Raw genomic sequence first — 17,500 nt, forward strand, 5'->3', positions numbered from 1 at the left:
ACAAATATGTATCATACTGTGGCTGCATGAAAGCTCTGCAATACAAGGACAAACCTCCAACACAGCAGAGTGTTTTTTATGTTGTCGCTCGCCATCCACAAGGTTAAGTCTATGTCATGGATAACAGTCACCTCCAGAGGAGAAAGCTGAGTAGTGAGGCGCCGCAACACCAAGCAGGGTGGAAAACACTCACCCGATAAGAGGAAAAGAAAACAATACTCTGGTCTTCTCCTCACCTCAGGATCATAAGCCAGTTCCAGGCTACACATCTATTCGACTGCATGTCCCGAGGGTTTCCATGTTAAAAGAGACAAATCCCTCTTTACAAGGACGACTGAATATTCAACCCATTGATCCCTTTTCACTTTGTCCTTCATTGATCAGGCTAATTGACCCTGAGCTGTCAGAGCAGAGGAGAAGATGACTTACAAGAGCAAGAGGCTTCAAGAAGAGCTTCTCAGTGATGAGGAGGGTAAACTATACAAACAAGCACTGACCAGCCAGTGCTGGCACAGAGAAGCTACACAGTCCAGTGTAAACACAGCCTGTTATTTTCTGTGTACTGTTATTTTCATGTGTACATTTCCTACCAAGCTGTACATGGGCCGTAGCCATAAGTCATAAATCCAAGGCAAACCCAAAGCACCACGTTTCCACCTCCTGTGGAAAATTCCGATCAGGCAACAAACAGACAGTGTGTGCTATTTATCTCCATATTTTATCTAATTACATTTTTTTCCCCCCCAAATAAAATTTAACATCATGAAGGTGTAAATGCTATTTTAAAACCTGCTCTACACTGCAAGCATTGAATGCTGGTTGGGAAATAGTAAATCTTTGGCTTTGAAAGTCAAATTCAAATATGCTGCTAAAAATATTGCAATTACACAACTGAATTCATAATATATGTGCAGTTTTTGATGGTAAGCTTTAGCAGTGGTTTAGCAATATGGGTCTATTGGTCAGTCCACCACTTAAGTCCAGACTGACACATCTCAACAGCAGCTGGATGGATTGACATGAGGTTTTGACCAGACTTTTGAGGTTTATGACCAAAGTCCACATCACTAGTGACATTCCCATCAGCCTCAGTCTCAGTCACATAAGGATTGTTTTCCATGAAAAGCCCATTTAAGAAATAAAGACAAAAAGAAAATCGGTTAAACAGAGCAGACTAATTTACCTCTTTTGTATCTGAATCCAGACCTGTGAACATCTGCTCACTGTCTGTCTGACGTCCCTCTGTGGGGCTCTTTATAGTTCAGGCATGTCTAGACAATAAAAAGAACCAGTTGGCACATTAAACAAAGTGCAGCCGCCTATTGGTGGCTGAAAGGATAAAAAGGCACCGTGAATGTGATGCTTCCATCTTTGCTTCCTCTCGTGACTTCTTTCCCTGGTTCGAGCGTCAACGCGATAAACAAGCAAAGCAGCTTCAAATACAGAAATATACTGTTCTGTGAATCTACAGGACCGTAGATTATGTCCCTGTGCTATAGTAGCTCAATTATTAAATCCTCAAGTGGTATGGCATTTATTAACCTCATAGTAGAAATTCCATTACATTTCTGTGTAATCTCTGTCACACAATATCTGCCTGAGTTTCTCTTCATAATCCCCAATTCCACTTTAATTTGTGAAAAGGTCAGGAAGCGACAACTCATTTCCAAGCTCCAATGTAGACTTTGTCAGTGGTCATTGTAGCAGGACTAGCGCACGAGTCTGCTTCTAAATCTGCCTTTTGTGCCTCACAGTCTCAGCATTTCCTCACAGTACAAAATAAGCAGACAATATGTCATTAAAGAAATGTGATCCTCGCTCCGTATCCAGTTTCTACGGCATTCTGAAATCCGTGACTTAATACTCCTGTGGTATAATTAGCCTGTCAGAACGCCACGATTGTTGCTCGTTGCATGGTTTCATGGTTTCCCACGTCACAGCATTAAAAACACAAACACTGTCTGCGGGCTGATGTGGCGCAGGGTTCACAGCTAAATGCTCGCTGAGTTCCACTGATGAAGTCTGGCGGTGGTGAAGGGTGACTGACAACAGATGGGAGGCTCTGTCACAAACATGACATGCCCACTGATCACAGATTAGAAAGCATCACAGTTCCACACTATATTTGCTCCCTTTTCTGACAGCAACGGCTGCTCTTTTTTATCCAGGTTTAGCTGCGTCCTGTGGGAGGGGGGGGGGGGGGCGGGGAGGCGAGCTGAGGTTGGTGCTTATAATTGATTGTGTGATCCCTTTAGTCCCAGGCTGTCACACTGGCAGGAGTGTATAGGAGTATGTGTTCATGTGTGTCAAAGAAAGGGAGGCTGTGCAAACTAGGAATATTCAAATGCTCTCACCGGAGGGTGACTGTGCCACTGTCCTGTAATGGCAGTGGTTTATACATTTTGCCTTAAGATTACTTAAAGTACTTACAGATACAGATTAATGTTGGGATTTTTTAGCATCTAACCTGCAGATGGCCTATTTCTGTCAAAGCATGTTCACTCTGACAACAAATAACCTCGCTTATGGTTCAACTGTAGCGCTCATACCATTTCTGAGTATGTCCTATATGTGTCTCTGTGTGTGCGTGTCTGTGCACACTCCAGGGCCTTGTTTTTATGGTTGCCTCGTGTTTCGAGTCACTGTCATCCCCGATGCATCATTTGTTCATTCAGCCAACCTGAGGCGAAACGAGCAGAGATGAAGAGCAAGTTGAAATTCAAGTTATATTCACAAACTTTCTCTACATCATTTGAATTCAGAGTTGCACTTGCGTCTTCGTATCTTCTTGAACTAGTGTCCGAATGTTAGTTTAACCATTTAAAATGAACTTATGCCTAAGTTATGATACCATGACCTGTCTGGGACGCTGTACTTCAGCCAGTCAGCAGGGTAGTCAGTGAGGGGAAAACAGTTTGATGCAGGTGGCAAAACATAACTGACACTTGAAAGGCCACTTACTTCTGGTACACGCTTCCCTGCCATGTGACTACCCCATAAAAGGTCCTTTGCTGTTGTGTCCTTCAAGTCATCTTTCCTGCTCTACAGGAATAAAAATGCCCCTGCGATAATGAAATGGCAATAGCTGGGCTGCGCACCTATAAAGCACGTTGCTGCTCAGCCGGGATGAGCCACACAGTCCAATCATTTTGTGGACACACTGCAAAAGACAAATGGTGGGGAGCGGACCTGGAGACGAACAACAGGGATCAATCAAGGAGTGTCAAGCTGCCAACAGACAGTGAGAGGACCAGTCATCATCCACAGCAGTGACTGATGAACTGATCCCGGTCTGACAAATGGAAAAGGCTGAAGGGGATGAGTGTCACGCATACAAGAGGTCTGGTGGTTTTCATTTTTGTGCTGCCATATATTTTATTTCTGATATCTGAACGTCAGGCCTGTGATCACAATGGCTGCTTCAGTTCCACTTTACAGTAGATGTAATATTGTTTTGTAGCTATTTTCTGCAATTTTGATGAAATTCTTATTATTTCTAAATATTTTCTGTGCATGTTTTTCATAGCAGTACATGCAAGTGTCAGCGAGCCACATGGAGGGCCGCAGTGCCACAGAGTGCATCAAGCACAAAGAATCACAGAGATGTTCATTCTGTGTTAGTCATGTTAAAGCAATGCATCATGGGTGTGACCCCTGACCCTAACTGCAGGGGAGTGGGCTGTGTCACCATATGGTGCTGAGTGAAAGATTGTGTGTGTGTGACGGTTGGGATGATGAGACCCAGGGGACTGGCAAGGCAGTTGAATAGGACGTGCACAGCCAATCACACGTCAACACACAATTTTACAGAAACACACACATATAATGATAACACATGGGCATATAAAACTCAATAAAAGATAAATGCAAAGAACCCTTAAACTGTGAGTCCACAAACTCTCTCTCTCTCTCTTTCTCACACACACACACACACACACACAGACACACACTAAATCATTTAGCTGGCCTGCCTATATCTATAAAATGCCACTGACTTTGTGAGTCTGACTCTATGATGATTAATGCTCTTGCAGCTCCTGCCATACATCACAGCAGCAGAGCAGTGAGCTGAGAGGTGAGGATGATGAGCCGTGGAACCGTCAGAACACCTCAGTACTAATCCTCCCATGATTCCTTTATACCCTCTTCCCTCTCCCTCCCTCTCTTCTCGCAGTAATAGGGGTCAATTTGCCTCGGAGCAGCTCAGAGGTGCAACTGAGAGAGTGCGCTGACAATTGCTATTCTTGAACAAATATAACCACCACAGTACAAACATAATGAATGAATTCATGGAAATGAACACGCACACTGTCACATGCACGTGAGCCCACGGGAGGCTGCACTCCACCCGGCCTGCAGGCTGCTCTTCTCTGCTCAGTTCACTTGACTGAATCACACAAAGATGGGGGGGGGGGGGGGGGGGGGGGGGGTTAAGCAGGCTGCTTCATAATGGATGAACACAGTCATTTGAACACGTCATATCAGTATGCATGAGTGACTATTCATTACCAAGGTTTCCTCAAAGAGACCTTATATAAACTCATTCCAAAATAAACACAGTAATGATCCTAAAAGCTGCTTTATAGTGATGATATGTGAACATCACAGCAAAGCAAGTTTAAATATTACATGTACAGGACATGTAGGCTACTTGTGAAAAATCTAATCCAATCAAATACTTATAAGCACAACAGGATCACTTACATGACTCACCACCTGATGAGCTGTGAGACCCCAAAAGGAATCATCCAGAAATAAGAACACCTTTGTGTTGGCTGCCTTTGCTGGTCACAGAAATACTGCTTTTACTGAAAATGAACGGGCAATTACTTAAACAGTCGAGTCTGTTTTTGAGCAAAAATGCCAAATGTTTTATGATTCCAGCTTCTCCAGTGTGGTGATTTGCCACTTATTTCCAGCCTTACATACCTGTAACCTGAACATCTTTGGTTTTCAGGCTGCTGGTCAAACAAAGAAAAGCAGGTTGAAGACATCACCTTGGGCTCTGGGAATATTTGATGTTCATTTTTCACTGTTTCATGGTGTTTTACAGACTGAAGAACGAGTCGGTTAATCAAGAAAATAACTGAAAGACTTGGTGGTTAATGAGGTAAAATCAACTTGAGAGTCTATATGAAACTAATGTAATGAATGTGATATACTGAGGCCTGTAGTTCAGCTGCATTGATACTATAGGTTCCACTAAGTACCATAAAATGGATTTCTAATGAGGAAGCCATAAAAACTCAAACTGAAAAATCACTGTAACTTGTCATCAGAAAGACACGAAGTAAACTGTGAACATGCAATGAGATGTCTGACTGTGTGGCCTGAAACTGGAAACAATGAAAGAGATATTTTGACAGAACACGAGACTCATGACAGGAGGATGATGTTCAGTCTGCTGTACGCCCAACCTCACCTGCAGCCTCCGGCGCCGGATTATCCCCGAGTCATCCATGGCGTAATGAAGAGCGGCGGGGGCTCCTGGCGGGGATTTCCCCTCACTAAAACAATCTCTTGACCCTTCTGTGTTTTGACCCAGCAGGACTGCGGCATCCACCGGCGCTCCAGTTCACACCCGAACTGCACAACAGCAGCAGTAGCAGCCGCGTCCTGGCGCACTCGGAGGCGCACACTCAGAGAGGGAGTCCGGTGTCACGTCGAAGAAGCCCACGAAAATACACACACGTCAAGCGGTCCCATACTGTTTGACTGAAGCAATGTCCCTAAAAAGCAGCGACAAGGTTTCTCTCTCTCAGCCCCACTTACGACCCGTGTCCTGTGTCCCAGTCATGCTGCTGTCTCTGCGGTCTGCGCTCCTTCTCGGAGCATCCTTGACATTTTGCCAGAGGTCTGTGCGCTTTGATGCTGTCCAGCCGAGCGACTGCAGGCCTGAACAATCACCGCAAACACAATGTCCATGCAGGATCAGCCGATCAGACGCTGAAGCCAAGTTCTCCTGTTGTCTCACAACAACCTCCCGAAGAAAACGTGAGCTCCTTCCCACATTTGGTCACAAAGGACACCGCGTTCAAAGCTCAGCGCAGGCGAAAAACTACCGGACGATTATTTCACACACTACTGCACCGTGGTTGAGCATTCCTCCTCCGAGACGCGCTTCATCCTTCAGCGCCTCGGTGGGGCTGACGTTGCCGCTGCTTCGCCGCCGAGGAGCCTGTCCGGTCCCGTAAACATCACCGTGAGTGGAAGGCGAGCGAGTCGTTAACTCCCGTCCGTCCCCGAAACCACATAAAGTTCAAACCCCAGTCCGTTTCATTCACCCGGTCGTCGTCGACCCCACACCTTCAAATCCTGTGAATCTGGAGACTTGACGGGGCGACAGCAGCAACGCGATATTTGTAACCCCTTCCTGGGTTTCCCTCTCGCCCCTCCTCCTCCTCCTCCTCCTCCTCGCTCAGCTGAGTGGCTGTGCTCACATGAATGGAGGAACAGCCAGTCCCGGTGGCCGAGATACTACACATGCAACTTAACACAGACCTCGGTTATGTGTGTTTCTCTTTTTTTTTTTTCACCCCAGCAGAATGTAAATGTGACTGTGACAAGTTTCAGCACCACAGACAGCGACGCAGGCTTCAGTAAACAGACTGTGGACTGGAAGCTGCGTTTACTATGGCTGTGATTGATGTGATGTGATATGGTAAATTCACCTCAGAGAACTGCACCAGATCCAAAACTCACACCACATTTTTATCTGTTCATAGCAAGGCTGTATTCCCAACCGGACAGATATGATTATTTGCTTTTTGTGGAATAGTAGTATCAGTTTTGTCAACTATCATCAACAAACATCAAGCATCCCAAAATGTTGAACTATTCCTTTACAGCAGGTTTATGAGTCAGTCTGTTAGTCCTATGTCTAAATCTTCATGTACGACTAACTTTATTATTATTATATTAGTTTTTATTGTCTTCTTAGTTTAATCAAATAAACACAGAGGGACCCAACAGCTAACAGGTTTAATCCTTCAGTCTTGTTTTGTGCTAAAACTCTGGTTTTATTTTTTCACATAGTTTATGGCTGAGCTCAGGTGTTTGCTCAATATCAGACTGGATTAATCTGTCATCACAATCCTGAACACAGGATTATTGTGTGTGGAGAATAAATGTATCCGCATCAACAATCAGCACATATCTGTGTCAGGAAAGATTCTCTATATCTAGATATCAGTATCAGAATACACCACAATATCTGAAAGGCACGAGATATCTTTGTAGATAGACAGATACACACATACGTACACAAAAATTCAAACAAAAACAGACAAGGTTCTCCAACACAACACACAACCCCCAGGCCAGGAAAAAACAACGACAACAAGAACAAAAAGAAAAACAAAGAAAAGACTCAGCCTTGGCCTCTGCTGGGTCACACTGGGAAACACGATGTTTCCACCCATGAGGTTACTTCCGTGATTGATAGGCGGGTGGGCTTTTGGCAAAGTCATTGCATAATGCCTGGGTAGGGAATTAGGACTTTCACACTGTTTTTATGTAACATATGGTCCAAGCTGCCCACACAGCCATGACCTCATCAGTGCCAGACGCAGCAGGAGATCTGCAGACAGAGCATCCAAATTCAGCCCACACTGACCCATCAGAGAGGAAATGGCCAGGAAGGCCGCAGGGAGGCTGTTGGTCTGTGTTCAAATCATAGACAGACAGTTTTTTTTTTCTGCAAAGTAAAAGCTGTCTGCAAAAATTCATAGCTTGGCTGAACACTGAAAGTGGCCTTTTTCATTTTTATGTTACCTTTGCCTTAACAGATAAACAAACTGTAAAGGCCTGTTTAGCTATGCTAAGTGGCATCCAGCCATGGATGGCAGTGCCAGTGTGCTGTTCTGTCTGTGGGTCTGTGACTATGGCCCTGACTGAATTCCTGTATCTCAACAACTATTGGATGAATTGCCATGAAATTTTGTGGAGACATTTGCGGCCTCCAGAGGATGAATCCTAATGACTCTGGTGATCATCTGACTTTTCCTCTAGCGCTTCCAGCAGTTTAAACTTTTCACTGACCCTAAAATATCTCCTATCTGGTACAAACCTTCATTCAAATTTGTAAATATTAGCCATGTAACTCGCTAAACCAAGATGGTGGACATAGTAAACAGTATACCTGCTAAACATTGGCATGCTAGCATGTTGACGTCAGCATAGCTCAAAGCAAAGATAAATACAAATGTTGCCGAGCAGCATCAAATAGTTATAATAGTAGACAGAGAAAAATCTATGACGCAACATGGATGGCAAACATGCCGTCTGTCAAAACTGTCAACAAATGTAGTGAGAAGACAAATTCATTTGCCACACATCTGTTATTATTTGTGGGTAAAGAGTTGAAAACCACTATTTCTCTCGATAGATAGATAGATAGATAGATAGATAGGGCTAACAAAGCAAACAGGACTACATCCCAAATGTCTAAACAGTGAAATGTGAAAACCTTTTCCCCTGCTGTGGCAGAATGTGTTCACAGACGCACAAATCTAGTCAGAAAAAAGCTCCAGTAAGCAGGCTGTTATTTGTTAGATTAAATGGAGCTGTCAGGGCCTTCTGGCTGCCAGTCAGAGAGCCAGATCGTCTCAGTGCTGATGGCAGTGCTTTGTTCTGTAGTCTATGTGCTGTGTAAACCCTAACAAACAGACCAAACTCTCACAGCGCTGTCAACTGCCTCTCATGCACGCAAAGCCTTGTTGCCTTTCCTCTCTGCTCAGCTCTGTCACAGTCTTGAATGCTGCAGTGGAGCCGGTGGACACATAGCATAGCTATTGATTTCCAGCACCGGCTGAACTGAGCTTACTGTAAAAAACCCAGGCACAGGTGGAAGTCTGCAAGGGGAGGCGCGCCTTACTGAGTTTCATAATGTCGTTGTTGAGGTTGCTGTAGAATGACCTGCTGGTGCTCAGCTGAATACAGAGAGAATGCTGCTTTCATATCCTCTTACGTAATGATTTTGTAATCCCTTTGAGTTTAGAGAGTAACAGCTGCTCAGTTTTGTTTGGAACAAGAGCTGATGCTCTTCTGATCATGGCTATAAATCTCAAGGACAATCCATCCTAATTATCCCAGTAGTTATTAAGAAAGTAATGCCCCCATCTGCTGTGCAGCATTATTATGAAATTAGACAACTGTACATTGGAGCACTGAGCACTTCTAACTAGACCACCGTCTGTCCACAGACAGACAGACAGACAGACAGACAGACAGACAGACAGACAGACAGACAGACAGACAGACAGACAGACAGACAGATATGTCAACAACTGCCAAAGTACTCAAAACCACCTCTGTGGTAGTTCCTGTTATAGTGGGTTTCTCCCATGGACTGTATATGTGTGTCCATGACCACATTTTGCCATGATCAGTAACAGTAAACAGCACACGCTCACACTATATCTACAAAACAAACAAACAAACAAACAGTCTTTCTCCTGCTGTCAGGTGAAAACCTCAAATATTTTGGTGTTTGGTGATTTTTTTTGGAAGATAAAATTGATCTGAAACATTTCAGCTGAACAAAATCAAGTTGAAAAGAGTTCAAGTTGAAAAAAGTGTCTGATTCTTTGATTCTCTTGATTCTTACAAACACACACACACACACACACACACACACAGGAAGTGAGCAGATGGGAGCAGTGATGCTTTCCGGATCACAGCCTCCTCTCCCATCCAGCCACAGCATCAGTGAAAAACATCTGTACAGCTGCCAATCTTCACAGTGCACTGAGCTCCAGCACAGAACATGAAACTAACTACAGTATGTGTTATATGTATTATGTGTATATACAATATAACTTTGCATATGCATAAATATAACTATATAACTTTGAATGATTGAATCTCGCAATGTCGCCTGTGTTTTGCTGAGACTGTCAGAGGATCTGATTTCATCGAGACTCTCCTCCACCATTAAATCAGGTGACTGTGACTGATGCACCAGCAATCCAGGCTGAAGATCTGTTTAATCTTCATGTGGAGCAGGCTACTCTGCAGCCCACGTCATCTGGCACTGAGACGAGCTGTCGGAAATTTAAAAATATTACCCTGATTATGTCACAGTGATGTCATCAGGGTCATTTTTATACTATTCACAACAGAAAGTCTGCCTCACAAACAGCAGGTGAGGAGTTTGAAAATGTGGGCATTTATCAGGCAGGCAAGGTGGGTATGGTGAAAGACGCTAACATGCTGCATTATGGGAAGTGTAGGATCCAGGGTTTTGGGAGCTTCAACTCTTGCTCACAAGTCCCCCAACTATACAGAAGTGCTAATATTGTACTGCCAGAGCTGAAAGACACAGTCACTTCATGTTCAGCCTAATACAGCCTGGCTGTGTAGCTGGTATTTTTTAAAATCTGAAAATAAGTTGCAGTGCAAAAACAATCATAATAATAAACATTTAATATAACCTTTAAACTTAATAATTCTATAAGAGCACACATCCTTGCTGTTTATAAACATAATCTCCAAGCCCAGTGCATGTCTATGCATTATGAGTCATGAAACGAGTTTCTTCTTCTGTGCTCACAAAGTCTTTAAAGTGGAGTGTGAGGGAGACAATACACAAAAGCTCATCAAAGTTTCTAGTGTTTTAGAGCTTCAACCACACCAGCTGCTTTTCACAACAACTGAGTCATCCTGCCCACCTCGAACACATGGCACAAACAAGCCTCGCTGTTTTTCCTCACTCTGCGCACGTCACACGATTACGTGTGAGTGTGTGTGTGCAGACTAGGTGGACATATGAACACACAGAGAGCCCCCTAGAGGATCACTATTACAAGGAAACAGGCATGGCTCTCTGGACTGAATAGGGTCCCTGAGACCCTATTCAGAATCAGGGCTGTAACAATATAAACTGTGAGAAACTCAGTATTATGGCTTCAGTGGTGGATTTGATGAAATCATGAGCTTCACTTGGCCCATTATCTCACCTGCACAGTGACACAGTGACATACAACAGACAACAAACAACAGCGTTTGACTGCTGTTGTTTGTTGTTGTATGTTTTTCCACTGGTCCTGCAATATTAATATCAATAGCAAAATTATTTATGTAGCACATTTCCTACACAGAGGCGATTCAGTGTGCTTTACAGAAATACAATTCAATATAAAATATTCAAATATAATTTAAAGAGCTTACAAAGTATATAAAATAGTATTTAAGAAAAAAGAGAGTAATACAAGAGAGAGTAGAGGAAGAACCCTGTACTGTGTGTTATTTTCTTTTAATTTCTTCTTCTTCATTTCCGACCATTAGTGGAGAAATGGGATGGGAACCTGCAAACACCAGACATACAGTAAATATCAAATGCTTTGGTTTGGGAAAGACTTGTGAAGATGTCTGATCAGTTATTTTCTGGAACACCAAGGTTTTGCACTTGGTCCTTCAGTGACGTGGAGCTCTGTAATTTCCTGAAGATAACATCACCTTTCACCTGACAATAAATCACCAATGTGACTCCTGGTGGTGAGACATGGCAGTGCAGCAGAGACAGTGACCGTTGCACAGTATTGTGTGTTGCTCAGAGTGCCTGCAACACACAACACAATACAAATACAGATGCAAAGATGAATTGAGAGATGTCATGTAATTTGTTTTATCCTCAGATATGACGATTAATCATTCTCCTAGCTGAACAAAAGTCATCTTTCCTGATGAATTTTACTAGGAAATAATTTATATCACAACATTATAAAGGACAATGTTGTTTTCTGGTTGATTTTATTTGTGCTTGACTGGTCCCTTGGGTCAGGAGGATGTCAGAGCAATGTTTTGGTCTATTTACGCACTGATTCAAAAGTACACGTCACTCCCTGCATCAAATAAATTAGAGTGAGCACTGGAGGCACCACTTAATCTGTAAGACGATCACAGGGTCACGATAAGGCCAGAATTAAATACACACAATGCAAGAGCCAAAAGACAGTGTGGTAAATAGTCAGGAGTGTTTGTCTTGTTGTTTGTGTTTGCAGAACTGAAGAAAAGAGAGGAGGGACTCTCATTATTTTCTCTGATGTTCAGTATATGTTGAACAGCAGTGGATAAAATGTTTGCATCTCATTCTTGTTTTCCTCTCTGTATCACTCTTTCTATTCCCACTTCCTGTCTTTGTCCCCCAGTCTTTAACTACACACACCAACAGACAGACAGACAGACGGACGGACGGACGGACAGACAGACAGACGTCACCAATTAGAAGGATAGACATCAGCTGCAGGCATAATGGGTAATCCTGATGGCCACCTATGTCTTATTCTGAATCTGGAGGCACCTCTCCTGCTGGCAGCCCAAAGGCCCGGCACCGCAGGAAATCCTTAAATCCTCCTCAGCACTGCATCACACGCTGCTTCTTCTCCTGACGAATGGACCCTGTAAGAGGATTGATCCATTCATTTCAGCCAGAACACACAAGTGAACAAATGCACATGAACGGACAGTCAGACACCCACACACACTTGCTCGCCACAACCACAAACCCATTCACACGTGGTCATCACATCACATGTAATAAGCAAACGATGTCGGAAAAAGTTCATTCCATCCAGTAGCTGTTGACAGATTTCACTCCAAACCTCAAACATGCACTTCATGGTGTGGGAACCATGAACTTCTGCACAAACTTTTGTGCCAATTCATCATTAAGATGTTGAGATACTTATTTGACAAACAATAAACAGGTTAACAGAGTTAACATAGTTCACCAGTGATTTAAAAGTGATGTAAGCCATCACAAGAAAGTGATGTGTAAAGCTGAGTATCATCCACATCATTATGTTATTGTGATCATTATGGCCAGTGGAAACATGTAGAGATAAAATAAAAATAAAATCTGAACCCTGTGGAGCCCCACATGAAGCCTTAGCCAAGTATTGTTCAGACCTGAACCCTCCCACAGAGGCTTAGAAGTTCCTGTTCTATAAAAATAATTTTACCCAGACCACTGGTAATTATGAAACTGATGGAAAACCTTTTTTTCCAAGGATCTTACAATTGAAGAAGCTTCATTTCATTCGAAAAGGCTGTGCAGCCTCCTCTAACACGCTGATTTGTAAGTGTTTTTAAAGTGGGCCCTCTGGGTTCAGGGCAATGTAAACAACACTGAAGCTGAGAGAGCTTTGATTGTCTCCTTTGTACTGTATCGGTTGATCTGCAGAGGAAGAGAGAGATGAACTGGGGAGAGAAGAAAGGAGACAGATGAAATGACAGCAACTTTGTTGTATTATTCATTATTACTTAGCTAAAGCAACGAGGAGACAGAACAGTCAACAAAGAGACACAGAGAAGAGCAAAGACCGATGTAATCGGAGTAAAGTGCTTTTAGAGAGCCAGCTGACGAATTGATTTGAGTCAAAGCTTTTTTTAAATTTATGTATATATATATATATATATATGAGTGTTTTCATGTTTGAATTGAATGGTAATTTGGGTCCAGCTTCAAAGCAGCACTGGCAAAGACCCAAGCAGTGTTTTTAGTCCCTCAGACAGCTGATGAAAAGACCTACCTACACAAACACACACACAGAGCTAAGCCTATTACCATGACGCAAAGAGTCCTGCAAGAGTACACAACAACATCCAAAAAGTAGCACACAGCTGCAGCTTTGAGCTCAGGCTGATGCAAACTTCCCTGACCTCTTACATGTGAACAAAAATCCCTATGCAGTTTGTTGAATTTGAGTCTTGAAAAACAACCAAACCACCCAAACCACTAGTCTTACATGATTTGAATAAGTACTACATGCAGGTCTGGGATGGGAATCATTAAAAAACATGACATGGAGCGATAAGGTGCTGCAGACAGACCTGAGAATGTTGCAAAGTTTGTCTTCTTTGCTCCCTCTGAGGTGCCGTTTCAGAGGCAGAGTTATGGGACAAACACAACTGTTTGTCAGGACTTTCTTCTTCCATCCATCCACAGCTGCAGAGCCTGTCCTTGTAATACAAACATGAATCTGTCTGGGCGCCTGTCGTGTGATATATCTTCCCAAAGGTGCACCCACGCAGCTCAAGCATTAAGATGCGTCTCTTGTTCGTGTCTCTTTATCCCCGTCCTTAAAGTCAAAATTTCAGTCTGATCATGACTCAGAGATCCATCCTCTATTTGTACATTTTTCAAGCAAGTGATTTCCTTTCTTTATGTGAGCAGAGGAAATGATGTATGATAAACAACAGCCTGCATCCAGAAAGCAATAATCTGGATGTGAGAGAGAAGACGAGGAAAAAACAAAGAAGCAGCTGTGAAGTCAGTTTTCTCACACAAACTGATGTTCACCAGAGAATGATCACAATTTACATAAATACTGGTCTCAAAAAATCTGACCACACTTTTTTTATGATGAGCCTTGAGGTTACGCACCTCTTCTTAACTTACAAGACCACTACCTTTCATGGACATAATTCAAAGTCAAAGATTTCGTTTTCTGACAAACTATAAACTACATCCTGGGATACATTTTACATACAATCATGTCAGTGTATTTATAGGCTGAACTAGGTTTGCCAACATCTTGTCTGAACTTTTGTCTTTGGTGTTTTTTGTTTTTTTTTTTGGAGGTGGATTCTGGGAAGTGGATGTGCTTTATTTCAATATATAAACACTTAAAGTTCACACAGAGGAAGAATCTTCAGTCACTGCATGTGGATGGCATTTGGCTGCAATACATATACATACAAAGAGACGTGGCACAGCTGCAATATGGATCATGTGGAGCGTGATGTGATGGACTTGGCGCTCCCTATTTTACACAGACCTTAATATATTAAATTTTAATTTGTCACCACATAACATATGTTGAGTTTTTGCGAAAAGTTGCCACTAAACTTATGATGCAACCATTATTATTTTGCACAAAAAGTTATTACATCATTCACTTGCCACATTACAGGCAGATGGTTGTATTGTCAGTTTTTATTCCATTTTGAAACGACTTCATGCACAGTTATAATATTGTGAGTTTCTATAGGTTGTGCCATGAAGCAGAGCCCCCTGGGTATTTTGGGCGAGTCTGACATGCTTCAACTGAAGAATTACACATTTTTAAGCAAGACATCACAACTTAAAACACGTTCTATAAGAGACCCATAAGGGGTTAAAACACGATAGGGACATTCTGATGGACTGTGGGTAACTTTGAAGTTGACAGATGGGTGGGGAGGTTTGGCAGCTCTGATAGTTTTGTTCATGTTTCGTCTGTGCTCAGGATTTTGGGCTCGGCTTGGTGCTGACCTTGGTCCTGAAATACAAGTGAGGTCAGACGGACTGACTTCTGTTCGTTCTATTATTGAGTTGTACCTGGACAGTTTGCACTGCGGGCAGGAGACCTTGCTCATTCTGCCAATCTCCCCGGGTGTTGTTGGTGTGCTCTGGCACCCAGCTGAGTCTGAGGATTTGACGTGGGCAAACAAGGCCGAGTAGATAAAGAACCATGTTTGGAAAAAGGCGAGCCGGCGTACTGAGCTTCAACGAGAAGGACGAGACCGGTCCATCCTGGGAGACAGACAGAAGCACTGACATTTTGAATTCATCAGCACTTCCAAGGGTTTGAGGAGCTGTCTGTAAGAGCTGCAGATATGGAGCCCATTGCTCAGACAGTGGAGGCAGCAGATGCTCACGTGCAGAGGCGAGGATGGAGGTTTGTGGCGAAGCGAGGAGCCTCGTCACAGTTTGTGGGGAGCACCATCATGATCCTGTCCACTTATGCCATTGCTACCTTAACCATGAACATTGGGAAAAACATCCAGGAGCGAAGATTAAGACCAAACGGCAACTAGAAGCGATGGCCTGATCAAAGATGTGGACTCAGCCTCGTCTCTCTGACAATGGTATAAATGACAGAACGAGCTGAAATGAACTGAAATGCTTTTTCACTTCAACTCATCACAACTTTATGCTGCAAGGATGTGGAAACAAATCAGCTAATGTCAGTCAAGAGACTAACTTTTACCGAGAAGACAATATAATCTGGTTTCTGAAGTGTTCCACAGTAAATGTGAGTCCCCAGCCATGAATGAATAATAATGAATGGGCATGAATACTTTGCATGCAGTGCTGCCATGTGACCACATGGTGGAGAACTGGGACTACTTCTCTACTTTTATGATCTCCAGCAACAAATCACAGGTTCACTGAAGACTGCATGCCTCTACCAGCTCAACAGCTAACTAATGATCCAGGATGGTGACATTATTTCACAGCCCTTTAAATGCATTAGACAGAATTGAAATTAAAGATGTTCAGATGCAAAACAACCAACAACTAGAATTTAAGATATTTATCCATTTATGTGTTTATTGACATAAATTTGCCTTTTAAGTTAAAAAAAATGCCTGTTTGACTGTGTGCACTGGAGATGTCTTTTCTTTTTTTAACATAATTGCTCGAATGTCTGTGAGCTGATTGTACAGAAACTGACTTTGAGTAAATGATGAAATATATTCTAGTGTGCAGATTTCTCCTCTGATTTGTATTTTTTGTTGTCAACTAACCCGTTGGGTAGCAAGTATTTGAACAAAAAGGTCACAGCAGGGGGTTTTAGAAGATATGAAATAAAGATTTGACAAGGAAGAGCCGAACTTTGGCCTTGACTCATGTAATGAATGATTTTTGATTAGAAAAATATTTATCCAGCGGTAAATCTCAGACTCCTGGTGGTATTTGAAACATTTCTCCCCAGCAAAAACCTTAATTAGCAACAACAACAATTTGGTATTCGACCAGTGACATTTCTGTCCACGGAAAGGTCACTGAATTTGACCTTTCTTTGAGAGTAGCTTCTACACTCACAGGAGTGGTTCCTTTTTACCATTAAATGTTAGTAGCTAATACAAACTACGGCTGGACTGAGATAAAATCCGGGATCTTTTTCCAAACAACTAGACAACATTTAATGAGCTTAAGGAGCTTCCTACGTTTCCAGGTACAGGATAATCTCAGAAATCCTCTGCATTGGATTTCCTCATGAGGAGGAAACAGAGGCAGATCCTGAAGTCTCATGATCAAACTTTTTTCCTCTCTCATGTAGCCTCACAGTCCCACCAGCCTTCCTGATATGGTCTTATTTCAACTTCTCCTTTCGCTTGTTTTCACAAGTTTTCATGCACCCAAGTTCACGGGCAGTTTACTGGTTATTGGAAATTTAGGTGTTGATCCAATCAGCATCACAGTCATTTGTATTCCTATCTGGCTTTCTGTTTTCCTCCCAAACCCCTTGGCAACTGCAGAAGTAGCCCCTGGTGTACAAGAACTCTTAGTCGAGAATCACTGCAGTGAATAACACATCTTGTATCCCTGTGGTCACGAAGAGTTTGCGGACAGTTTTCGGTTCTCTACTTCTCACCTTTTATTTCCAAACTTCGTGTAGATGCAGCACTGGTTAATGCTGCTGTCCTGGAGAAATAGGTCAGTGGCACAAATCAAAGAAACTCTAAATGGCGGAAATGAATGTTTGTCAGTTAGTGAGTTGACAACGAT

The 17,500-nt window shown here is 42.8% G+C and overlaps 1 protein-coding gene across 1 annotated transcript in view; it reads right to left on the reverse strand.

Annotated features, from left to right (window-relative positions):
* Positions 1-6,485, reverse strand: part of LOC121198328 (microtubule-associated serine/threonine-protein kinase 1-like) — a 37,557-nt gene extending 31,072 nt beyond the window's left edge. The window contains exons 1-3 of the mRNA XM_041062369.1: positions 6,332-6,485; positions 5,773-5,895; positions 5,423-5,550 (exon numbers count right to left, since the gene is read on the reverse strand). Coding sequence (XP_040918303.1) covers positions 5,423-5,550; positions 5,773-5,895; positions 6,332-6,485 — 405 coding nt within the window. The remainder of the gene's footprint in view (positions 1-5,422; positions 5,551-5,772; positions 5,896-6,331) is intronic.
* Positions 6,486-17,500: the final 11,015 nt, after the last annotated feature.

Source organism: Toxotes jaculatrix, chromosome 18 (assembly GCF_017976425.1).
Source record: "Toxotes jaculatrix isolate fToxJac2 chromosome 18, fToxJac2.pri, whole genome shotgun sequence".
Classification (NCBI taxonomy): domain Eukaryota; kingdom Metazoa; phylum Chordata; class Actinopteri; family Toxotidae; genus Toxotes; species Toxotes jaculatrix.